General features: G+C 31.3%; 1 protein-coding gene across 1 annotated transcript; it reads left to right on the forward strand.

The window, feature by feature from the left end:
- Window positions 1-27: 27 nt before the first annotated feature.
- On the forward strand, window positions 28-22,897 carry LOC127726076 (ankyrin repeat and BTB/POZ domain-containing protein 1-like). Its single transcript, XM_052233416.1, has 12 exons — window positions 28-150; window positions 2,052-2,114; window positions 3,912-3,967; window positions 5,068-5,212; window positions 5,573-5,732; window positions 6,739-6,784; window positions 8,386-8,502; window positions 9,122-9,246; window positions 9,909-10,001; window positions 18,387-18,545; window positions 19,628-19,828; window positions 21,927-22,897. Exons 1-12 carry the CDS (start codon window positions 95-97, stop codon window positions 22,131-22,133), a joined length of 1,428 nt encoding a protein of 475 aa, XP_052089376.1. The 5' UTR covers window positions 28-94; the 3' UTR covers window positions 22,134-22,897.
- Window positions 22,898-27,414: the final 4,517 nt, after the last annotated feature.

Here is a 27,414-nt window from a genome sequence, read left to right on the forward strand (position 1 = left end):
AAGTCCGGCTTACAGGTTATTGACATTTTTCAATGAGTCGAGCGGTAAATTGAAAGATGTAAACAAACAGAACAGTGAACCCAAGGACACAGCGATGGATTTACAAGATTTGTTTGTTAGTTGCAAGCGTGGAGATCTACAAAAAGTGCAGTAAGATTTTTTAAAAGAATGAGTGTCTCATTTTGTTTATCTGAATAAATTTACATTGTAGAAGTATTGATAAACATGCTCAAATTGCATAAAAATATTGGCAAATTTCCAGTTGCATGTGCGTTATACTAGTGAGATGCGGATGCTGATATGTAAATTTAAGAATGAGAATCGCCAAGCAGGAATATCCTGCCAATTTGAAATGAAATATGAAATGATTGGCACTGATTTGCATTGACATGAGGGTTAGTACCATACTTGTTTTCATAGTACATGTACATTGTGCATTCTTGGGTAGTCCAAATAATTATTTGGACTAATTCTTGGGTCAAAAGAGTTTCACATCTTGGATTATTCCCCTATATTAATGTTTATCATATACAAATTCATTTTTTGCAAACATTGTCCAAAACTTATTTCAGGTCGGATTGTGGTGAAACTTTTACAGTTAATTTAAACTCATAAATATGTGTAGTTTTTTTATGGTTATGATAAAATAATTTTATGACATCTCGTTACCATGATAACTGATCATGAGAAATCTTTTTTTTTTTTGAAAATTGAAATAAATTGTATTTTTTTCCAAAATAGCCATATTCGGCTGTTGTCTGCTCTATGGTCGGGTTGTTGTCTCTTTGACACATTCCCCATTTCCATTCTCAATTTTATTTTATATATTTTTTTGGTATGCAGAAATTCACAATTTTCTTGAAACAGTGCTTTCTTTACAAATATAAATTATAAACTTATAATATATTTATATGAAAGATATAGCGAAAATTTATAAAGGGTAAATGCTCAGATTGTACATTTAAAAACAATTTCAATTTTCATCTAGGTTACATTTGCATGTACAAAATATATCAACCAAAGCATTAAGGATATACAATGTATATAGGTACATCCTTAATCCTCCTCAATCTAAAGGCCTGTTGTCATAACTAATCTCTAGGGTAATTTAGCCTTATATTTTATCAGTTAATTTTATTTCAGTACTGGTAATGGAATAAAAGTTTTCTATGTCCTTAGTATGGATTGTATTTACTGTTATCACATGTAAATTTAGCTAACAACTGAATTGTCTTATATGTCATAGGTTTCATGTTATGACAGTTGGATGGGAAAGCATAAAGATACATGTCTCAAATAAAAATTTGCTAAATTAGAGACGATATTTAACAACAAAGATTAACTCTGTGATACATAAATTCATTATCAATTGATCTTTAAATATTACACTTTTAAATTTTATTTTTGTAATTTTTGTCACAATTCTATGTCTGTAGTCAAAACAAGAGATTAGCCAACTAGTTCTGATATAAAAGCATGACAATCTGGAATTTGCCTGTCAAAGGTAACAAAAATTCTAAAATAGAGTTATTTCCCTTTTGCCACCAAGCAATAACTGAAAAGGCTAGTTAATGGTCATGATTCTTTTCTGGTGCTTTTTACATGTACATATTTAATATAACTATTTTGGTATAACTGTGTGGTTGACATTTACAAATGTCATATGCTGTATTGAGAACTGTGTGAAATAAAGTGACAGTATATGATATGCAACTCAGGTAACAACCTGAAGTTGATGTGTTGTCTAAAGGATTAGAATTTTTTGCTAGAATGATAAGATCACAAAATGAATTTAACCTTTCAGACCCTAAGTTAGATTTTACAGACAATTGATAAACATTATATTGCATTATGTCTGAGAAGTTGCAGCACTTAATGTATTTCACTAATGAATACATTTCTGAAAAAATACATTGCACATGGTGTAAATATTTGTGTTTGAAGAAATGACTATCAACAATGTGTGGATAATTAACAGTGTACAAAAATGTAGCACTACATATATATAATTAATGAAAGGATATTTTCATGTAAATTATTTTTTTCCCCAGATATTTAGTAGAGCAGAAAGAAATTGAACTAAATGTTCGAGATAAATGGGATAGTACACCATTGTAAGTACATATTTTTTTAATTCATACATTTTAATATTGCCTTAAAAAATTCTGTTTGCATTATTGGAGACACCATCCCTACTTTCACCTGTCTACATATTGTAAATCCACATTTCCATCCTGTTCTCTGAAATAAATTATAGGTGGTATTGAAAATTCCCTCATATGTACAAAAAAATGTATATTTCTTGTCAGATATTTTGAAAATTCAGAACTGATGCATGTGTTTCAACAAACACTACCTCCCCTCCCACTAGCCAGTCCTCATATGCTTCAATTCAATGAATGGCATGGGTCAGTGTGTGGTCTTCTTTATTTCAAATGAAGACCTCATTATACATGTAGATAACATTTTATCATTTCTGTAATTTGTTAAGTTTTTGTCTTATTATATATAATATAATTCTTAGCCAATTTATCCTTTTCCTGACTGATTATTTTCATTCAATCAACGTGTGGTTCTTTGATCTAGGTTATTCATTGGTCAAAATTCAATTATGATGACACATTTTCTTGCTTTCCTCTGAATTTCCTAATGTGACATCGCAAAAAATGCGACCATGTCTGATGACGTTACATTAAAAGAACACATCTTTTTGCAGATCAGTTGGAAAAGAAGGATTAGGTTTGTCTGCATATCGTCTAAAAATCATTAGAGAAACAGATTCTATCACCAAATCTTGTGCAATACTATTGAATAGGATATTTCTCCACTCAAAAGTTTAAATTTGAAAATTTAACTGTCTGCAGTGGAAAAATATCGTATCACACTTGATACAGTGGTAGAATTTATATATATTGTGCACCAGTACCGTATATATTGACGAGAGACGTTGTCCGTCTTGTCTGTTTGTTACTTTTGTCAGTGGGTTGCTGTCTCATTGATGTTACCCCACATCTTTTATTTATATTTTTCATTTTCGCTTCAAGCTCAACTGGCCCACAGACATCTGTCATCTGTTAACTTTTACAAAAATCTTCTCTTAAAATACCAGCCCATATGGAACTAAACTTGGCCACAATTATCCTTGTGGTATCAACAAGTAGTTTTTAAAATGTATCCTGTTATCCAACCTGCAAACCAACATGGCTATTAAAGCCTATGATCTTGAAAACTATTACCGAAAAAATTATTAAAAAGACAAATAAGTTAGCAAGGCCGAAATCCTTAGTTGACCCCTTTTAAGAGTTATTGTCCTTTAAAGATGATTTTTACCAATTTTTCCTTTTTGTCTATTATCTTGAGAACTTCAATGTATAATAAATTCCGAAAACATTTGAATTGCAAATTTTAAAATTGATTAAAAAGATTACTAAGATCTAATAATAAGTCAACATGACCATGATGACCGAAATTGTCAGTTAACACCTTTTGGAGTTATTGCCCTTAAATGGTGAGTTTTAACCTATTATATGAATTGGCAAAACTATAGTAGAGAGGAACTGTAAATAACAATAATGATCAGCAATACAAAATCAACAAAAAAAGATTTTAGTCATGAATTATATCTAGTCTATAATGTTCCAGAGTGGCAATTGTTTAAGGTGCTCATAGATCCAATTGAGCGACACAGGCTCTTTAGACCCTTTAGTTATGCATGCACCTTATATATCAACTGTTTACAACTGTTTACAATGTATTCTATGACAAGTTTATTGATTGAATTGTTTGGATAATTTCAAAGACTTTGTAATTTATCATGTTTATAGTGAAATTTATAATACAAAAAGCAGTAACAAATTCGCATGTATCCTATCTTTTGCATTCTTTAGCAATTATAAAGTTCTTCATTGTAGATACTATGTTTGTTTATGTGGGCATGAAGAATTAGTCAAATATTTACTAGAAAAGGGTAAGTTTTTTACACCTGTATATATGTCCTTTATTGTCTGTAGTGGCACACATAAAAATACTTAATTGACAGAAAAATACAAAACATAAACCTTAGAGACACAAAGTTGATATAGAATCAATGCAACTACTTGAATATTTTGTTGGTCACCACTTCAGTACTATCTGAATTGTCAACATATTATAATTTGGATAAACACTAAAATGTGTGCCCTGTTGTTCAGTGGTTGTTGTTTTTTGATGTGGTTAGTCTTGTTTCTCGTTTTTGATATAGATTAGACCGATGGTTTTCCCGTTTGAATGGTTTTACACTAGTCATTTTGGGGCCCTTTATAGCTTTCTGTTCAGTGTGAGTCAAGGCTCCGTGTTGAAGGCTGTACTTTGACCTATAATTGTTTACTTTTTACACATTGTGACTTGGATGGAGAGTTGTCTCATTGGCACTCATACCACATCTTCTTATTGAACTATATTTAAGAGGATACTTTTATGATTTACATAAATTTGTAAAATCTTATGTTAATTTATGCAGAAGAAAACTATATTTCTAAAATTATACAACCTAAAAATTGACCCATTTCCAAAATTTTAATTGTTAAATACATTTCAGTAAGTGTTCAGATAAAGCAATATTCATTTTCAATTGTTAAATACATTTCAGTAAGTGTTCAGATTAAGCAATATTCATTTTCAATTGTTAAATACATTTTAGTAAGTATTCAGATAAAGCAATATTCATTTTCAATTGTTAAATACATTTTAGTAAGTGTTCAGATAAAGCAATATTCATTTTCAATTGTTAAATACATTTTATTCATTTTCGATTGTTAAATACAATTCAGAAAGTGTTCAGATAAAGCACTATTCATTTTCAATCATGATCATGTTTGTCAATTGTTAAATACATTTCAGTAAGTGTTCAGATAAAGCAATATTCATTTTCAATTGTTAAATACATTTCAGTAAGTGTTCAGATAAAGCAATATTCATTTTCAATTGTTAAATACATTTCAGTAAGTGTTCAGATAAAGCAATATTCATTTTCAATAGTTAAATTCTCATTTTTCCTATATAACACATGTATTTGTAATTGAAATGAAGGAGCTAAATGTCAAGCCAATACGTTTGATGGAGAAAGATGTTTGTATGGTGCATTAAACAACAGGATTAGGAATTTACTGAGAACATATAATGTTATATCATCTAAAACTATGAGAAGAGATCAATATGAAGAATTTCTCAGGAGGTAAACAAAAGTATTAGTAGCATACTCTAATTGAAATCTTTTGGCAATCTATATTGATAATAAATTTTCCTGCAACATTGATGATAATCAAGTGCAGCTTATTTTATGATGCCATATGCATGACTTAGTTAGCAGGATGTGTTCAAATAAAGAAGCAACATTAAGCAACCAATAATCAATCAACCAGAGAAGCACATCGTAACAACTGACTTTCAACATTATATTTACCGCAGTTTGTAATAGTAAATACTTTTAGGGCTCAATAGTTTTTATTTGTCAATAAGACTGATCAGAAATATTTAAAAAGAAATTACAAAATATTGTATTGTATAGTAATTATATTATTGTGGTGATATGTAGATTAACAGAGAATGGTAGCTACAAAGATATAGTGTTTAATGTCCATGGAGAAGAGTTTCCAGCACACAGATGTATTCTGTCGGCACGATGTGATTACTTTGCCAATTTGTTTAGAACAAGATGGAAGGATAGACAAGAAATAGTCCTCAGTCATCATCTGGTAAGACAATCAATAGTTCTCTGTCATCATTAGATAAGACAATCAATAGTTCATCAGTCATCATTTAGTAAGACAAGAAAAAGTCCTCAGTCATCATTTGGTAGGACAATCAAAGGACAGTGATTTCTTTTACATCACAAATTTGGCCAGCATGTTTACATGGAGTGGCCGAAGAATCACTATTATTGTTGATCTGACAAGAATAATTTTTCAACACTACATCTATATAGAATAACAGTTAACTCTTACTGACTGAACTCTGTTGATTGAACATTCTACTGTGGTCCCAAACTTTGGTCAACAAAACTAGTTATACTTTTGCTCCTGTTTACACATTCTTAACCAGATAATCATTTTAATATCTTTTTTGTTAGGAATTGCTGTGAATCAATATCTTTGTGGTCAACAAGCTACTGTCTACCTCTAGAAATCATTACTTCGTATATTAAAAATAATGTTTAACAACATACATTACTGTACATTGAAGTCATTGACAAGACACAAAGTTTAAAAAGAGTATGCTTATATCTGCTTACATTCACATTTTTATCTATTTATTGCAATAGAAGGAATAGTAAGTAAGCACATTTTAAAACATTTTTGAAGCCTTAAAACTGATCTGTACATGTGGATGAGTATTCTGTGCAGTATATGTTTACTGACAAATTTATAAATAGAAATTTTTATAGCTGCAAAACCGTAGCTCATAGGTCCTTATGATATTTTTGACAATTTGCGGTCTATGGTCCGCAAATTGTCAAAAAATATCATAAGGACCTATGAGCTACGGTTCTGTAGCTAAAAATTTTACTGAGTTTGACTACATTCATCAATTTCATGTATTCTGTCATACCACAAATGTGATTTCTCCATAACCATTGAACTATGAAAACTACCTTGTATGAATTATCATAATAGAAATATGCATACAAACAAATGAAATATGAGTTTTTCTAAGTTTTAAGTGTTTTATCTACATTTGTAATTTTGTTCATTTTTCTTATAGATAACACCATCAGCTTTCAAATCCATTTTAGAGTATTTATATACAGGTATGTAATATTATGATTTATAACATTGATTTTTATGCCCCCACCGTTGAAGCAGGGGCATTAAGTTTTACTCTTGTCCATCCGTCCGTCCGTACGTCCCAAAATTGATTTCCGAACTACCTTTAGTTTGCCTCAACCAAATGTTATGAAACTTATACACTATGCTAATTACCACAAAACACAGATCAAGTTTGAATTTTGGTGGCGTCACTTTTATCATTCTAGAGTTATGCCCCTTTACAAATGGAAAAATTGCTGAATTTTTCGTTTCCGTTCTCTAACTTTAGTTTGCCTCAACCAAATGTAATGAAACTTATACACAATGCTTATTACCACAAAACACAGATAAAGTTTCAGTTTTGGTGGCGTCACTTTTACCGTTGTAGAGTTATGCCCCTTAACAAATTGAAAAATTGCTGAATATTTGGTTTCCGTTCTCTCACTTTAGTTTGCCTCAACCAAATGTTATGAAACTTATTCACAATGCGTATAACCACAAAACTCTGGTCAAGTTTGAATTTTTGTGGCGTCACTTTTACTGTTCTAGAGTTATGCCCCTTTACAAATGGAAAAATTGCTGAATTTTTCGTTTCCGTTCTCTAACTTTAAATTAAGTTTGCCTCAACCAAATGTTATGAAACTTATTCACAATGCTTATAACCACAAAACTCTGGTCAAGTTTGAATTTTTGTGGCGTCACTTTTACTGTTCTAGAGTTATGCCCCTTTACAAATGGAAAAATTGCTGAATTTTTCGTTTCCGTTCTCTAACTTTAAATTAAGTTTGCCTCAACCAAATGTTATGAAACTTATACACAATGCTTATTACCACAAAACACAGGTTAAGTTTGAATTTTGGTGGCGTCACTTTTATTGTTCTAGAGTTTTGTCCCTTTTGAAATGGAAAAATTGCTGAATTTTTCGTGTCCATTCTCTAACTTTAGTTTGCCTCAACCAAATGTTATGAAACTTTTACACAAAGCTTATTACCAAAAAACACAGATCAAATTTTAATTTTGGTTGCATCACTTTTACTGTTCTAGAGTTATGCCCCTTTACAAATGGAAAAATTCCTGAAATATTTGTTTCTGTTCTCTAACTTTAGTTTGCCTCAACCAAATGTTATGAAACTTATGCACAATGCTTATTACCACAAAACTCATATCAAGTACAAATTTGGGTAGTGTCTAGTGTCACTTTTACAGTTCTTGAGTTATACCCTTTATTATGTTATATGCAAGTCGGGGCATCATCTGTGTCCCATGGACACATTCCCCATTTATTTTTTATCCTTCAAAATGAAAATATTGTATTTCAGAACTAATGAACATGTACATCATAAAATCTATGTTAATACATGTACCTGTTAGGTTGATATTGATTTCGGTTCCCAAAACAACTGAATACAGTCTTCCAAGACATTCCTTTTATTAGGAAGTCTTAAATCAATTATGAAAGAAGAAAACAACTAAATTTTATTATTTACTTTGAAAGAAAGTTTCTTTCATATAGTAAGGCATAAATAGATGAATATTACCAATTTGTACCAGGATGTCAAAAAATCAATGCAAACAACTTAATACACATTTTGTTGTTTTGTAGGTAGACTTGAAACCCATATAGACAATGTAGATGACTGCCAGGTACTTGCCAAACAGTGCCAATTACACAATCTACAAGAACAGATTTATGAAAGATTTAAGAAAACACTTTCTTTTGGTAAGTATGTTTGTAAACTTTATAATAGGTGCATGCGATGATATATCAGGTCTTTAGTTCATCATCACATTACAGAATAATTCCAAATTGCTTTAACTACAAGGGGCATGGGTCGGGCATGATGAATTCTGATGAATGTGAACAATAACACTCACTTTTGAAATTCCTATTTAATGATATATCTATTGAATTCACAAAAAAATGAAAACAAAATGTTTGATAATTTCATGCGTCTGTTGCGCTTTTCAAAGAGAGGAGTCAGACTGATTTACCCACAGTCACCAGCATACTGTTAAAAATGATTTTAATTGATGAATTTATTGTCTGTAACTGATAAACTGTTGTAATATAGTTACATACCTATTAGTTTGGAAAAAATACAAGAACACACTTACTTTGAAAGATGGAAAGGTTAAACACATAAAATGTGAAATCAAAATATGTGTATACTGTACTTGCATACATGTATGAGGAAGATAAATCTTTTGTTAAAACATTAATTAAGCGTTCTTATTAAAAAAAGTGGGTTTTCAATTTGGTAGATAACATTTTTAAGTTTAAATTTATTGAGATATCTGAGATAATTTTTAAAAAAATTATACAATGATTAAATGTTCAGAATTAACCAAACCTGGTGTAAACGTGACAACCCTTGTACTGGAACAACCATTAGACAGTAAAGAACTTCAGATGGAACTCAGTAGACTTGCTGATTTAGCACTGCCTACAGAACTCTGTACACAGGTAAATTCTAATGTTATTATATCATATTATTTTCTGTACTTTTAACATGATTATAAGGAAGATTTACATTTTAGATATAAACTTTCACAAAAACATGACACACACACATATATATTCAACTAGATTTGAAAATTTTATAGTTGCTCTACATAATTATGGTGTCACATGGAGAGGTATCCTAGGCCTTCAAAGGAAAAGGTACTATAAGACCACTTTTTTTGGCCCCTTGAATTATATTTTAGTAGATCAAAAAGTATAATAACTCTGCTGAGTAACATCATTCAGATGTCCAATAGACATTACTCAATCAGACATCAGTATTTATATTTATGAATATTTTAAGTCTTCAAACTTCTTACATTAAGTTCAAAACAGTAAAAATGACGAAATAGCCTCATCTTGAGAACTTGTCATTAATATTGAGATATGAGCAACAGCTTTACCATAAAGATGTTTTGCTGCAAAAGGTATTTTACAAAGAATTTAATGTGTGTAAAATATCTTTTTACGAAGCTTTTGTTCATATATATTATGACCAAAAAGTATGCAGGAAATAGCCGTTTTTGTCAATGCATAATTTTGACATGTTTGACTTTCACACTAATGTTCTTTTATGAAACATTCAGTTTCATATGGTTTATAATCTCTCTTATCTTTCATAGATGCACGGAGAACTTCCCTTTGAACCTGAGTATGAATCTGTTTATCCAGATATTTGTTTTACTGTGGAAGGCCACAACTTTTTGGGTCACAAAGTAAGTAATGGTTCATAATCTATAAGTCTTTTTTTATTCTTCACAGAAATAGTTAGTTGAATATTAAATATTACCAGAAGATTGATTGTCATGATCATACCTGCCAACAGTTGAAACCTTCAAAGAGGGAGATCTCCCCCTCAGCTATGACAGCTGAAGGGGAGATTTTGCACGAACAACATTTTCAAGATAAATATATGACCTGTTTATGTATTAATCTACAAAACACCATTAAGAGTTAATAAATATACTTTATTTCTTCAATTCATGATTATAATCTATACAAAGGTGTTTTTTTTTTTAGCCTTTTTCAATACCTCCGAGTCTCATAACTCATAACATTCCATATTTTGATTTTGTTGTGAGTCTCACACTAAGCATGCTTTCAAACATCGTACAGACCACCAGAAGAAATCGAAAAGTTGATTGACCATAATGTGCAAAAAGATTCATTGCCAAGTGAACTTGGTCGTAAAAATTGAAAATCTTTCATTCAAATCTGCTTGACATTTCTTCTTTTTTACACTGCCGCTTGGTCCAGACAAAGACTTCTATCTTGTTGGAGTTGACATAGCAGAACTGAATTTCGATTACTTGTATATCGAACATAAAAAACTACTTCAAATGATCGCCGATTGTTTATTTATTTCTATTGAAAGTAATGAAAAAGCCAGAAAATTACGAATGTGGGTTATTCCACATCAAAATATCCAAAAGCGGGAGATTTTATACTCCCACCCGGGAGCGGAACGGCAAGCGGAAGATTTCCGGAATTTCATTGTGTGCGCGGGAGACTCCCGCTCAAAACGGGAGGGTTGGCAGGTATGCGTGATAATGATAATATTGATTTAAAATGAAGCTTAGAAACGGGAAGAAATGAGAGAATAACAAAGCATTTCTATTCTGTGTTGTGAATACAAAAATATATATCTGCAAAACTGATTGGTATTCCTTCTATATTAAGGAAATGTTAAGAACTACACAGAACAAATGTTTTTGAGATGAAATGGTAGCTTGAGGCATACATTAAGATGATGTAAAAAACTTTTGCAAGCATGTAATCTTCCTGAAATTACATTCTATTAACAATTGTTCACACAGAAAACTATTATAAAGTGATTGGCCTAATTACAATAAACAAAGAAACCCTTTCCTAAATAGGGACATCTTAAAACTTGACATTGGCATGGACACCTGTTTAATGTTGAAGACCCTAGGTTAAGTTCTAGATGTTCTTTTGCTATATATTTTCCTGGTTTGATTGCTGTCATATAAATATACATGTATAAACCAATAATCTTTGTTTATATTTACATTGAAGTAATACAGCTAAGTCCCCCAAAAAATCATAAAATCTCAAATCTTATTACACTTATAGCTTAAATAATAAAAAAATTACTGTGAAATACAAAATTTGATAATATTCCTCCATAACAAGATAGTATGTATGGAGAAATTTTAATAAATGAACGAGATAAAGGAAATCTTAAGTTTTTTCTTTTCAATATCTTATTTAGAAAATTCTGTTAGCTCGCCTCCAGAATTTGAATGTTGAATAAAAAATTATTTTGATGCTCATTAATAAAAAGATGAGATTAAAGATATGCTAGACATTTATATGTCAAACCAGAAATACTTGGGATTCTTTTATTTTCAAAAGTGCATTGAATTAGTTTATGATCCAGAGATACTATATTATACATTATATATATATTTGCTTTTCTCCTCGCTTGGCGTCCATCGTCCGTTGTCGTTAACAAAAATCTTCTCCTCTGAAACTACTGGACCAAATCGAACCAAACTTGGCCACAATCATCATTGGGGTATCTTTTTTAAAAAAATGTGTCCGATGACCGGCCCGCCAACCAAGATGGCCACCATGGCTAAAAATAGAACATAGGTAAAATGTAGATTTTGGCTTCTATCTCTGAAACCAAAGCATTTAGAGCAATTTGACATCAGGTAAAATTGTTCAATAGGTCAAGCTCTATCTGCCCTGAAATTTTCTGACAAATCAGACAATCCTTGTTGGGTTGCTGCCCATGAATTGATAATTTTAAGAAAATTTTGCAGGTTTTGGTTATTATCTTCAATATTATTATAGATAGAGGTAAACTGTAAGCAGCAATAATGTACAGCAAAGTAAGATCTACAAATAAGTCAACATGACCAAAGTGGTCAATTGACCCCTTAAGGAGTTATTGCCCTTTATAGTCAATTTTTAACAATTTTTCATAATTTTTGTAATCTTTTACAAAAATCTTCTCCTCTGAAACTACTGGGCCAAATAGAATCAAACTTGGCCACAATCATTATTAGAGTATTTAGTTTTAAAAATATGTCTGATGATCTGGCCTGCCGACCAAATTGGCCGACATGGCTAAAAATAGAACATAGGGGTAAAATGCAGTTTATGGCTTATATCTCTGAAACTAAAGCATTTAGGGTAAATCTGACATGGGGGTAAAAATGTTCATCAAGTTAAGTTCAATCTGCTGTGACATTTTCAGACTAATCAGACAACACGTTGTTGGGTTGCTGCCCCTGAATTAGTTATTTTAAGGAAATTTTGCAGTTTTTGGAAATTATCTTGAATATTATTATAGATAAAGATAAACTGTAATCTGCAATAATGTCCAGCAAAGTAAGATCTACAAATAAGTTAACATGACCAAAATTGTCAATTGACCCCTTAAGGAGTTATTGCCCTTTATAGTCAATTTTTAACAATTTTTCGTAATTTTTGTAACCTTTTACAAAAATCTTCTCCTGAAACTACTGTGCCAAATAGAATCAAACTTGGCCACAATCATCATTAGGGTATTTAGTTTTAAAAATGTGTCCGATGACCCTGCCTGCCAACAAAGATGGCCGACATGGCAAAAAAAAGAACATATGGGGTAAAATGCAAGTTTTGTCTATTATTCTGATAACCGTTATAAAGAGAGGAAATCTGAAGGGGTAAAATTGTTCAGAATGTTGAGCTCTGCCAATTATCCATATACGTCAAAATTGTCAGATGATTTCCTGTAGGAGTTATTGCCCTTAAATGACAAATTTTACTACTTTTTTTCGATTTTTGTCTATTATCTTGAAAAGTATAAAAGATAGAGAGAAACTTTAAATTACAAAAATGATCAGAAGGACAAGTTCTACAAATGAGTCTTATGGTTGAAATCATCAGTTGACTCCTTATTAGAGTTGATGCCGATTTGTACAATTTTTTTTGCGTTTTTGTCATATATCTTAAAACTTATAATAGATAGAAAGAAACTTAAATATACAAAAAAAATCAACAAGACAAGATCTACAATTAAGACAAATGGCGGAAATTGTCCGATGGATCCTTATTGGAGTTATTGCCCTTTAATTACGATTTTAACCATTTTTTTGGCGTTTTGCCTTATATGATAAAAATTTTAATAGATAGATAGAAACTTAAATAATCAATAATGATAGGCAAGACAAGACCTACTAACATGTCAAATTTGCTGATATAATTTGTAGACTATTACTCTTTATAGGAGTTTTTTTACCCTCTTTTGTTTTTGGATAAGATCATGAAGATAAAGAGAAACTAAACAGACTTCAATGATCAGCAATATAAGATACAAAAAACCCCAGATTTTTGTCATTAATTCTATTCTGGTCTACAATGTTGGAGAGTGTCCTTTGTTGAATATGCATATAGACCAAGGTGAGCAACACAGGCTCTTGAGAGCCTCTCGTTTGTAAATTTTTGTAATCTTTTACAAAAATCTTCTTTGAAACTAATGAGACAAATGTAACCAAACTTGGCCACAATCATCATTAGGGTATTTAGTTTTAAAAAATGTGTCCGATGACCTCGCCTGCCAACCAGCTTGTCCGACATGGCTAAAAATAGAAAATAGGAGTAAAATGCAGATTTTGGCTTATATCTCTTAAACTAAATCATTTAGAGCAAATCTGACATGAGGTAAAATGTTCATCAGGTTAAGATCTATCAGCCCTGAAATTTTCTGACAAATCAGACAACCCGTAGTTGGGTTGCTGCCCATGAATTGGTAATTTTACAGAAATTTTGCAGTTTTTGGTATTATCTTGAATATTATTATAGATAGAGATAAACTGTAAACAGCAATAATGTTCAGCAAAGTAAGATATACAAATAAGTCGACATGACCAAAACGGTCAATTGACCCCTTAAGGAATTATTGCCCTTTATAGTCAATTTTTAACAATTTTTTGTAAATTTTTGTAATCTTTTACAAAAATCTTTTCCTCTAAAACTACTAAGACAAATTTTAACCAAACTTGGCCACAATCATCATCTAGTTTAAAAAATGTGTTTGATGACCCCTCCTAACAACAAACATGGCCGACATGGCTAAAAATAGAACATAGGGATAAAATGCAAGCGTTATAAATAGAGAAAATGTAAAGGGAGCAAAAATATTCAGAATAATGAGCTCTACCAATTGTCCATATACGTCTAAACTGTTAGACAAATTCTTATAGGAGTTATTGCCCATAAATGACAAATTTTACTATTTTTATACGACCGCAAAAAAAATTTTGTGGTCGTATATTGGTATGACGTTGGCGTCGTCGTCCTCCGAAGACACATTAGTTTTCGCACTCTAACTTAAGTTTAAGTGAATGGATCTCAATGAAATTTAATCATTAGGTTCAATATCACAAAAGGAAGGTGGGGAATGATTTTGGGGGTTATGGTACCAACAGTTAAGGAATTAGGGGCCAAAAATAAGCATTTTTGTAACTTCCAGACATAACTTGTGTGTAAGTGTATGGATCTCTCTGACATTGTACCACAAGGTTCCATATCACAAAGGGAATGCTGAGATTGATTTCGGGGGTAATTGCCTCCAAATTTTAGGCATTAGGGGCCAAAAAGGGGCAAAAAACAAGCATTTTTCTAGTTTCATGACAATAACTTGTGTGTAAGTGTATGGATCTCTCTGACATTGTATCACAAGGTTCTATATCACAAAGGGAATGCTGGGATTGATTTTGGGGGTAATTGCCTCCAAATTTTAGGAATTAGGGGCCAAAAAGGGGCAAAAAAAAGCATTTTTCTAGTTTCATGACAATAACTTGTGTGTAAGTGTATGGATCTGTATGAAATTGTACTACAAGGTTCCATATCACAAAGGGAAAGCTGGAATTGAGTTTGGGGGTAATTGACCAAAACGTTTAGGAAGAAGGAGCCAAAAAGGGGCCAAAAATAAGCATTTTTCTCGTTTCCAGACAATAACTTGTGTTCAAGTGTATGGATCTCTCTGAAATTGTACTGCAAGGTACCATACCACAAAGGAAAGGCTGGGATTAATTTTGGGGGTAATTCCCTCAAAATTTTAGGAATAAGGGGCCATAAAAGGGCAAAAAAACAAGCATTTTTCTAGTTTCAGGACAATAACTTGTGTGTAAGTGTATGGATCTTTATGAAATTGTACTGCAAGGTTCCATATCACAAAGGGAAAGCTGGGTTTGAGCTTGGGGGTAATTGACCTAAACGTTTAGGAATTTGGGGCCAAAAAGGGGCCAAAAGACAAGCATTTTTCTAGTTTCCAGACAATAACTTGTGTTCAAGTGTATGGATCTCTCTGAAATTGTACTGCAAGGTACCATACCTCAAAGGGAAGGCTGGGATTGAGTTTGGGGGTGATGAATCATAAGGGGGTTCAAAAAATTTGGGGGGGTGGGATATTTTTTCCTTTTTTTTCTTTAAAATTTTCCATTTTAAATTGGTTATTTCTGATTTATATATAAAAGCAAATAATAATGAGATGGTTTGAATATGTAAATTAAATTTTTTTAAGTTCTTAGACCACATTCATTCTGTGTCAGAAACCTATGCTGTGTCAAATATTTAATTACCATCCAAATTCAGTGCTGTATCAAGCTTGAATGTTGTGTCCATACTTGCCCTAACTGTTCAGGGTTCGACCTCTGCGGTCGTATCAAGCTGCGCCCCAGCGGAGCATTTTATTCTAGTTTCCAGACAATGACTTGTGTTCAAGTGTATGGATCTCTCTGAAATTGTACTGCAAGGTACCATACCACAAAGAGAAGGCTGGGATTGATTTTGGGGGTAATTTCCTCTAAATTTTAGGAATTAGGGGCAAAAAAGGGGCAAAAAAACAAGCATTTTTCTAGTTTCAGGACAATAACTTGTGTGTAAGTGTATGGATCTTTATGAAATTGTACTACAAGGTTCCATATCACAAAGGGAAAGCTGGGTTTGAGTTTTGGGGTAATTGCCTTAAATGTTTAGGAATTTGGGGCCAAAAAGGGGCCAAAAAACAAGCATTTTTCTAGTTTCCAGACAATGACTTGTGTTCAAGTGTATCCCGTACGAAATTATAAGGCGTATTACGCCTGGAAATCTGGCGTAAACCAGGCGTAAGTGGTAGTTACGTGTCCAGATCCAGGCGTAAGGGAACAGGAAACGTAAATTTGTAGTCCTTACGGGCGTAGAAAATATGGTAAACCTGGCGTAAATTGAAATAAGCAAGGCGTAAATTTTCCTACGGGCGTAAAACTGTTGGTATGGCGTAAATCATAATACCCATAATGCTTTGTTGATAAAGGATCATGGGATTTTTTTTTCAAAATTTTTCTCCTTGGTATTATTTTGCAAGAGTTGGACTTATGGCAGCTTTATATATTCAGGGATAATTAAGCTTGTTTTGTGCTTTTTGGAAGAATTTGAAATTGGAATTATGGAATCAAATTGATTAATGAAAATTGTGAAATAAAAGGAAAGTAATATACATTGTAAAAGATAATTATGTGAGTAACTAAGTTTTATTTTTTAACAGTAATTTTGAATTCTGAAAACCTTCATCCTTGGATGATAACATTAAAATCTTTCACATTAAGTTAAATTGCAGTATTATCATTGATATTTTGGTTCAAATGACATTAATTTTAAAAAAACACTTAGTTAAAATGCTGGTTTTATTTCAGTAAGAATTAATTGTCATAATTCTAATTTAAACTTAAACTTATTTGAGCCAGTGTCTGTCTAATATGTATATATTTATTTATATAGCTTCATCAATTAATGGTTAATATTTCAAGTTTCATGTCAAAAAATGAGAAATTTAAGCAATAGTACAGAAGTTTGTATCAAATACACAAAAGTACACAGCTAGGGTAATACACTGATTTAAAATAAGTGTAGTATTATGTAAGGATATTACGCCTGCTTTTTTTATTGAGAAGGCGTACTCATTTGCATATAACGCCTGGTTTTCTGTGGACCAGGCGTACTCATTTAAATATTACGCCTAATTTTACGCCTGGTTTCCGCCTCAGTTACGCTTGGTTTCCGCCTGGTTTACGCCTGGTTGACGCCTGGTTGACGCCTGGACATGCATTCTCTAAACACTACAATGACGCCCTGATAAAGTATGATTTCTACGCCTGGTTTCCGTGTCATTTACGGGCGTCCCATTTCGTACAGGATGGATCTCTCTGAAATTGTACTGCAAGGTACCATACCACAAAGGGAAGGCTGGGATTGAGTTTGGGGGTGGTGAATCATAAGGGGTTTTCTTTTTTTTCTTTAAAATTTTCCATTTTAAATTGGTTATTTCTGATTTATATTTAAAAGCAAATAATAATGATATGATTTGAATATGTAAATTAAAATTTTTTAAGTTCTTAGACCACATTCATTCTGTGTCAGAAACCTATGCTGTGTCAAATATTTAATCACAATCCAAATTTAGTGCTGTATCAAGCTTGAATGTTGTGTCCATACTTGCCCCAACTGTTCAGGGTTCGACCTCTGCGGTCGTATCAAGCTGCACCCAGCGTAGCATTTTATTTTCATTTTTGCCTATTATCATGAAAACTATGATATTAAGAGAGAAACATTTTTTTTCCGTTATGCCTTATATGAGTTAAATTATAATAGATAAATAAACACTTTTAATCACAAAAAAATGATCAGCAAGGCAAGATCTATTAAAAAGTCAAATTTTGCCGATTTAGTTAGTAGTCTGTCACTCTTCATAGGAGTGATTGCCCTTAAATGAGGATTTTTTTTACCATCTTTTGTGTTTTGAGCAAAAGCAAAAGAAGATAGAGAGAAACTAAACAGACTAAAAGATCAGTATTACAAGATCAACAAAATAGAGATTTTTGTCATGAAGTCTATTCTCGATTACAATGTTGGAGAGTGTCCATTGTTTGATATGCACATAGACCATGGTGAGCGACACAGGCTCTTTAGAGCCTCTAGTTTTTTGTTCATTTGTTCATCATGCCATCATGCCATTGCATTAAAAGGGTCAAATGTGCATGTTTTGTTAAGAGTTTTATGATAAAGTAAAATCAAATGGTTTTGAATTTAATCTTTTGTTGAATTTTCAGGCATTTTTCTGTGAAAGAAGTGATTATTTTAAAGCTTTACTCAACAATCATTTCGGAGAAAATGACACTGAAAGCACTATTCCTGTTGTCAGACTTTGTGAGGTCAACTCAGATATCTTCACAAGAATTCTGTATTATATATACCAGGATAGCTGTGAGGTAAGGTTCAAAGGTCATTCTGATGTTTTATATTCAAACAAGGTAGGTTGCTTAGCTACCCAGTATGCTATATTCAAGTCAAAGCTTCCACTGAATAAATCTGAAGCAGAGAATGGGTACCAATTTTCAAAACCAGAGAAAATAATTCAGAAATTATTAAGATAATTAGATTAAAAATGGGGGCTTGGAGGACGGTTATAAATTTTACTGTATTTTTTTTTTTGGTCGTAAAAATCAGTTGTGTTTACCTTTAATGGATTTGCTGTTTTAAGAAATAATTCCTTTATGTCATAATCCATTTTCATTTTAACAAGGGTAGGCATTATATTTGTCAATATTTTAACTGAGCATTAGCCAGGTGTAAAATATGGTCAAATATAATTCTATATTAATTTTAATAACAATATATATAATAAAATTATTATAAGCAGCTAAAATATATCTATTTTATACAGATGAAAATGAAAATAATGAGAATGTAAACAGTAAGTTTGTGCTCATGTGTCAAACATATTTTGTACTGGCTTTGTTAACAAAGCGAAATAACGACTTCATATTAGAATGAAAGATAATTTTATTTTCAATCTATTCTAAGAAATGACATATTAATAAGTATTGTTGGTTATAAAGATAACTATTTTTTAAGAAACAATGATATTTTGGATTAAATTTTGAAATATGTAATTATTGAAGAATTTTAAATCAAAAGAGTTCTTTGTAATAAAGACCAATTTTTTCTGGCTAGATTTGCATATTAGGATTTAATGGCCATTTGCACAACATATCTTAGTTTAAACATTAACTAGATAGATACTATGTCTTTTTTTGAAGATTTATGTAGCGTTGTTCTTTTTATAACATTAAAGTTAACATCAATTTCAATTTTACATATATCGTCTTAAATTCATACTGTGTTTATTTTTTATGTCAGTTATCTAAGTAGACTGTTTACAATGTTTTATGCATACTTGAACTTTGTTCCTGCTATCTGATAAGACTGTATATGAAGTTTATGCTATAATGATCTCTATTTCAGTTGTCCAACGAGACAGTGTTTAATGCATTACTAAACTCTATTTTAGCTATCTGAGGATACAGTATATGATGTCTTATGCTGTGCTGATCTTTATTTACTTCCTGGTTTGAAGAGACATTGTGCTAATTGTATAGCAAAACATCTGAATACCGTCAATGTTGTACAGGTTACAAGGACAGCAAAATTGTTTTCATTACCTCGTCTTGAAGATCAATGTGCTGAATTTATTGCTAATAATATTGAGAAGGTAAATATTTTCTATAGATTTCTTCACATTAAACTTTAGTTAAATTTAGATCAGATAAATGATTGAAGAATAAGATGGTGATATACTATAAGATACTATAAGGAATGAGAAGCAGATATCATGAAACCAGAAGTATCTAATTTTGTCTGTCTTATTTAGAACTTGATAGTATATGAACAAGATAATAAAATTTGATTCTGACAAGATAAATTATAATGTCATTTCGTTTTTTGATTGAGCTTTTCTCATCACTTGGCGTCTGTCGTCTAGTCCTTTGTCGTAGTCCATCGTCGTTGTCCATCGTCTTCGTTTTACAAAAATCTTCTTCTCTGAAACTACTGATCCAAATTTAACCAAACTTGGCCACAATTATCATTAGGGTATCATGTTTAAAAAAAATGTGTCCGATGACCCTGCCTACCAACCAAGATGGCCGACATGGCTAAAAATAGAACATAGGGGTAAAATGCAAGTTTTGTCTATTATCTTGAAAACCACTATTAATAGAAAAAATCTGACAGGGCAAAAATGTAGGATTGATGAGATCTACCTATTGTCAATTTACTTCCAATCTGTCAGACGACTTTTTATAGGACTTATTGCCCTTAAATAACGAATTTTACCAATTTTTTAAAATTTTTGCCTATTATCTTGAAAATTATGTAATAGGTAGAGAGAGATGCATATAGCAAAAAGGATCAGCAAGATATATACAACAAATAAGTCAACAAAGTTGAAATCGTCTGAAGACCCCTTATTGGAGTTATTGCCCTTTACCATGTTTACTGATGATTTTTACTAATTTTTTGCATTTTTGCCTTATATCTGAAAAACTATTATAGATTTACAGAAACTTAAATTGGCAAAAATGATCAGCAAGACAAGATATACAAATAAGCCGAATAGTTGAAATTGTCTAAGGACCCTTTATTGAAGTTATTGCCAATAAATGATGGTTCTGACCAAATTTTTTGCGTTTTTAGATAGAAACTTAAATTGGCAAAAATTATAAGCATGACAAGATCTACTATTAAGTCGAATAGTTGAAAATCATTGGACGACCCCTCATTTGAGTTATTGCCCAATAATGACGGTTCTGACCAATTTTTTGCATTTTTGCCTTGTATCTGAAAAACTATAGAAGATAGATAGAAACTTAAATAAGCAAAAATGATCAGCAAGACAAGATCTACAGATAAGTCAACACAACGTCCGATGACTCCTTATTGGAGTTGTTATCTTTAATAACGATTTTTATAATTTATGCGTTGTTGCCTACTATTTGAAAAACTATATTAGATAGATAGAAAATTAAATAAGCAAAAATGATCAGCAAGACTTGATCAACAAAGAAGAGATTTTTGTCATGAATTTTTATTCTAGTCCACAAAGATGGAGAGTATCCCTTGTTGAAGATGCACATAGACCTAGGTGAGTGACACATGCTCTTTAGAGCCTGTAGTTTATGCCCCCCATAGGCAAATGGGGAATTAAGTGTTACCCTTGACTGTCCTTCTGGCCGTCCGTCTTTCTGTCCGTCCTTCTGTCCTATTTTCATTTCCGCACTCTAACAAGTTTTCCTCATCCAAATTTTATGAAACTCGTACACAAAGCTAAAAAACAAAACTAGCACACAAGAGTTTGAATTTGGGTAGTGAGTCACTTACCGTTCTAGAGTTATGCCTCTTTTTAACTTTTTAAAATTGCAAAGCTTGAGAGGGGGCATTCCTGTCCTCGGACACATTCTTCTTTTATTAGTAATATAAATCATGTTAATTTATCATAAACAGATTTCAAGATAGCATTAATCTGATAATTTTTACAGATTAAAAGTCAAATAGAAATATTATATTGTAATTGAAATGATGTATTGAAAAAAAGGTATTGGAGGATCAAAAATTGTACCAGATTTATATAATAACAAGTTTATGTGTCCATAGGACACCATACCCCAGCTAGCACTTTTATATGTCCATGTTCAGTGAACCTTGAAATTGGTGTAAGATTGTCATTTAAATTTCACAGAGCAATAAAGTTATACTGTGATAAGGTTTTATGTATCAGTTTAGATATTGCAAGCTGTAGTGTGTCATTTCAGATCCTGGAACTGGAAGAGTTTGCAGAGTTGGTGAAACAAGATGCTGCTGAAGTGAAAGGTAGACAAGAGACGGATACCATAGATATTATTGACAATATTAGGTTTCATTTAACATTTAGTATACAGACTTATGGTGAGATGGAGGAAGCTAATGAAAAACTCAGACTTATTGATGATTTATTGGAAGAACTAGAACTTGAAGGCTAATTTTATATCATATTGATAGTTTATTCTTTAAAAGGAAATATTCTCAAGAATTTATGCAAGATTCAATGTTGGGTATTATTTGATATATTTATATAAATATTTATGCTACTGGAGATCGAATCAGGTACTACATATAATACTGGTATATATATTATACATTTAATGTAATGTAAAGTGATAATATTTATTGCTTGAATGAATGAATTCTTTATTTGCAAAGCAGCAGTTACATGCTATAGCAACACAATTATATTTACATTGTGACACACAATAAACAGCAGAGAACAATATTCTAAGATATTACAATAGACAAACAATCAACTAAGTAGATGTGATCTAATCTGCCAAGCAGATTTCAAATAATAACACAATTTTCCAACTAATGATCTTAGACTAGATTTTGTTTGATACAAATACCTTAGTTTTGTCATATTTGGCCACAAACAGTAGTACAATGTATTTTGGTAAAAACTGCAGCCTTACAAATCTATACATAGGACACACTAAAGTAAAATGGTACTCATCTCCAACACTTTTCATATTACAACAAGTACATAATCTGTTTTCTCTTTGTGTATTTGCTTACTGCCTAACCTCAACATTTAACTTCATAGTACCACTGCATAGCTTTGTGAAAAAGTGAGAGGTATAATTATAATCTACGTAATCTTCAAAGCAAAAATTTTATATTACTGTACATAGTAAGTTTCTCACAATTCTGTATAGATGCAAACCAGCTTTGAATATATTGATTTTTTATCCTAGTTTTTATAACATCTAATGATATGTTTATATCAGACTGCTGATACCATACATAGTTTAAACCAATACTAAACAACAGGTCACGAACATTAGAAACCCAATTATTTTTACCATTACTTGCCTCTCTGAGTAACAATATATAGATATCATACACAATAAGTGGTTTATGAGTTACAATATTTAACAAGTATTTTTTAATTTTTTGTTTTCTAATTAAAATTGAGAATGGATATGGGGAATATGTCAAAAAGACAACAACCCGGCCAAAGAGCAGATAACAGCCGAAGGCCACCAATGGGTCTTCAATGCAGCGAGAAAATCCCTCACCAGGAGGTGGTCCTCAGCTGGCCCCTAGATAAAAATGTGTACTAGTTGCATACATTGGCAAACACCCTAACTCGCCATACAAAAAACAGTTAGGGTTACTTTTATCCAGGTTCAAAATAGATCGACAAAAACGTTTATGGATAATTTCAACGTCATTTCCACGATGAAAACCCCAATTATTCAAAGCATAATTTATCACAGACGCAACCATATTTTCGAACAAGTGACATTTCTTTTTCTTCGTCAAGTATAAACCATTTGTAGAATTATTCAGACCTGCCAAAGATCGTGAACCTTGCAAGGCTAATAGCATCTTTGTTTTTTAAACATTTTCCATTAGAGTGAAAACAATACCAAGATGTAGGTACAAATCGACAATTTTTAGTTCTTCATTGTTGTAGAAAAATTTTGCAATTACCGGTTGCCAGCCATTTTTGAATACAACTACTTTCGTTTTGTTAATATTCACTTCTATATTCCATTTATTACAGTAAATAAGTAGTTTATCAAGTAGTTCCTGTAGAATTTCAGGAGATTTTCTAAATAATACAATATCGTCTGCAAATAGTATTAAGTATATCAGAACTTCATTAATACTATGTCAACTGAAGGATTAATATTGCTTGATTATAAATAAATAAGGTTTTGGCTCAACTTAAATAAAATCTTTGCTATACATCAAATCCTGTTGTTTTTATGAAAATCAACCATGAAAATAGAATGTACAGGTATTTATAGGTATTTTTTTATCCTGTAATTTTCAAAAGCCATGTTCATAGCAACAACATTTGTAAGATAACTGCAATTTCAGTGTTCATTTGTCTAGATTGATTTTTGTGCAGCCATTACCCAAAAGAAAATAACCAAAATTATTAGGAGAAAGACTGAAAAATCAAATATTCTATATAACACATGGCCACTTTTTTGTATTTCATAAATTCATAATAGCAATTTAAGTCTGATTTTTTTACTTTTCATTACAAAAATAGAAATTAGGAACCATTATGTTGAAATAGGAAAGTTGGTCCATTTACTCTTGAAACTACAAAAAAAAAACAACATCCTAAGCTACCTTAATCTTTTCTTTTTTAAGTCAAATTGTTTCAAGAACACAATAGTATTATAAAGATCTTTAAAAAATTCTAAGACAAGTTCTTTAAATATTACAGTTTTGGAGACCCTTGTAATGTCAGACATATTTACTGGAGCCTATATTATTTACATTAAAATTAATAAGTTTAACATTGAAAACAGTAATATCTTGAGTAAATAAAATTTTGTATCATAAGTGAAACAGTAATGAAGGAGGTATAATAAGAGCCATTATTTGGCCCCTGAAATTGCAACAAAAGAAAAATTACTCAAGACTTTCAAATGTATATTAATGATAGTAATAAATTTATAGGTTAATAGAATCTAGACACTTAATCAGGGTACTCACTAAGTCAGTTGTCTTTTTGAAGGCAAGTCCAGGGACTCATTAATTTTGTCCATGGGACATCCAACAATGAGAAGCATTTTTATAGCTATATGTTTAAATGTTTCACTCTCCATGACTTTAATAATAGAGCATGGAAATGACATTAGATTTAAATTATTTTTAAACTTTTGCTATCAAATGAGTTCAGACAGATTTTCAGGAGTCCATACCTCATGGGCTAGCCTTAGTGAGAACACTGCTTTAGTGAAGAAAAACCTGTGATGTCATAAACATGTTGAAATTGACATATTTGACCTAAAGTTACCAGTTTACTAGTAGTTTTTTGATAAAATTAATATTAGCTACTGCCTTACCCAAAAAGAAAATTTAACATCTGTGTAAAATACAATCTTGTAGAAAAATATCTTTGTGGATAAAGCTATTTCTCAAATCTAAATATTAATGACAAGATATCAAAATGAGGCTATTTTGGCAGTTTTTACTGGTTTGCTCTAAATGTAAGAAGTTTGAAGCTCCTAATAACAATCTGTTTATAGACAAAATTCAAAAATATAAATACTGATATCTGTCAGACTAATGTCTTTTGAATATCTGAAAGATGTTATTTCAGAGATTTGTGATAATATTTGATTTTCTATTTGAAGGGGCCAAAAGAATGGCCTTTAAATATCATACCTTGATCTGATAAATAACCTTAACTTTCAAATGGGAATACAACTCAAAATGGAGAGGCTTAATTTTACCTAGAGATTTCATATTTATTATAAATCACTCCCACTGGAGACCCCATTGAAACAAAGGACCAGTGTTCTCCCCAGACCATTAAAGGACCATGGGCCCGCGATGTATAATTTTTTACCGCGGTGGTATCGTTCTTACCGCGATGTATAATTTTTCTCCGTGGTGCTAAAATTTTCAGTTAAAAAATCGTAAATCGGTAAAGTGTTAAACGACTTGTTTAATCTTTTCCGTGCGGTATAAAATTCCAGGTGAAATTTGACCAGTTCAAACCAGTTCAACACGGATTGTTTACACCACGTGATCGATTTACCTTTATGAGGTTAACCTTTGTTGATTGGATGTAATCGATGTAATTAACACTTTTTACATGATTCTTTTGTGTTTTAATTTAGAAATCATAACTTTATGATCATAGATAACTATTTTAAGGCTTCACTCACCACCTGACAAGTCGGCAAATACTTTGTACACAAACCGTGTTGACCCGATAGTTGTACACACGACGGTATAAATTTTGTACATTATAAAGTTAGCTCAATACTTATATTATAGTTTTATATGTCTCTGATTAAACCATGGCCAAAATTATCTTTAATTATGACATAGTTATTGCATGATATTCCGGTTTCAAACTGTCAACAAGTAATTCAAAGGGGAAAGATCCCATGACCCAGTTAGTTCATGTAGAATATTCAAAATTATTTACAATTAACTGCAATCTATTCTATTTTATAAATAAAATGCATGACTGTACCTTCAAACTGGATATCTATATCCATATGATCATTAATGAATAACAGAAGTGATCTTGCAATTTTAATCCATAAGCACATGTTAAATCTATTTATATCTACTTCCTGTCATTTAGGCGGGAAAATAGGGAGACTTTGTTGTTGACATTGAATATGTTACTTATAGATCTATAGACCTAAGATAAATTTATAGATTTAGGAATTCTTTTTAAATGGATCATGACAAATAAAGATTTAGATTTCAGTGCAGTATTAAGTCTGTATCTATGCATATGTTTGATCATCACCAAAGACAAGAAAGGTTAATATTTACATGTACATGAAATCTATGGCAAAATGTTTTAAAATTTGTGAAAAATTTCTTTTTATTAAAATTTAAGATAGAAACTGGTTCAAATTATAACACAATTTTGTTCTTGTTAATTTTATATCTCCTTATGACAGGAATCCTTTCACATACAACAACTTTCTTTCTAGAAACTAGAAAGTATTTTTAAATTGAACATTTTTGTTCTCTTTTAAATCTGGGAACAGTATATCTAACAATATATATGTTCCTGTTTGAATGATATTTTATTTTTATTGATCATGGATAAAAGATTTAATTACTTTAAATTTAGATGAATATTATGTAATGAATCATGTTTTATTTATTTTCAAAAAATATTAAAAAGAATACAAACTGTTTTATTGATCTTTTTAACCAATAATATTCTGACATAACACAGTACCACAGTATTAAAACAAAACAAGAGACATAAAAACTGCAGTAACTAGAAATATAGCGACGCCACGCGACACAACTGATTGTATGAATCATTTCACCAAGCTGTTCACACGCGTTACCCTGGTGCTATCCAAAAATCCTGGGGAGAACACTGAAGGACCCATTAACATGTATGAATATCTATGATGATACTGCAAATAAAAAAAAAAGTGCAAATATTTCTTGGCTATTACAACAAAATTTTAAAGTAACATGTGAATTTTAAAATTATCCATTTGTTTATGTTGTTTGAAGCTGTAATAAAATCCCCACTATTAAAGCAAACATTTTATCCATAATAGAGAAAAAGCAATTTTTATATGACCGAAAAAAATTTGCGGTCGTTTTTTGGTATCATGTCGTCGTCCGAAGACACATTGGTTTCCGGACAATAACTTTTGTGTGTATGGATTTCTATGAAATTTTACCATAAGGTTTATGACCACAAAAGGAAGGTTGGGATTGATTTTGGGGGTTATGGTCCTAACAGTT

The sequence above is a fragment of the Mytilus californianus genome, unplaced genomic scaffold (genome assembly GCF_021869535.1).
Source record: "Mytilus californianus isolate M0D057914Y unplaced genomic scaffold, xbMytCali1.0.p SCAF_1, whole genome shotgun sequence".
NCBI lineage: Eukaryota > Metazoa > Mollusca > Bivalvia > Mytilida > Mytilidae > Mytilus > Mytilus californianus.

What these genes read in the sequence shown, in the direction of transcription:
- LOC127726076 (XM_052233416.1), top strand. Translation starts at nt 95, where the DNA reads ATGGATTTACAAGATTTGTTTGTTAGTTGCAAGCGTGGAGATCTACAA. An exon ending in AAATGGGATAGTACACCATT is followed by an intron (nt 2,115 to 3,911) that starts GTAAGTACATAT and finishes TCTTCATTGTAG; the next exon opens with ATACTATGTTTGTTTATGTG. An exon ending in TATGAAGAATTTCTCAGGAG is followed by an intron (nt 5,213 to 5,572) that starts GTAAACAAAAGT and finishes GGTGATATGTAG; the next exon opens with ATTAACAGAGAATGGTAGCT.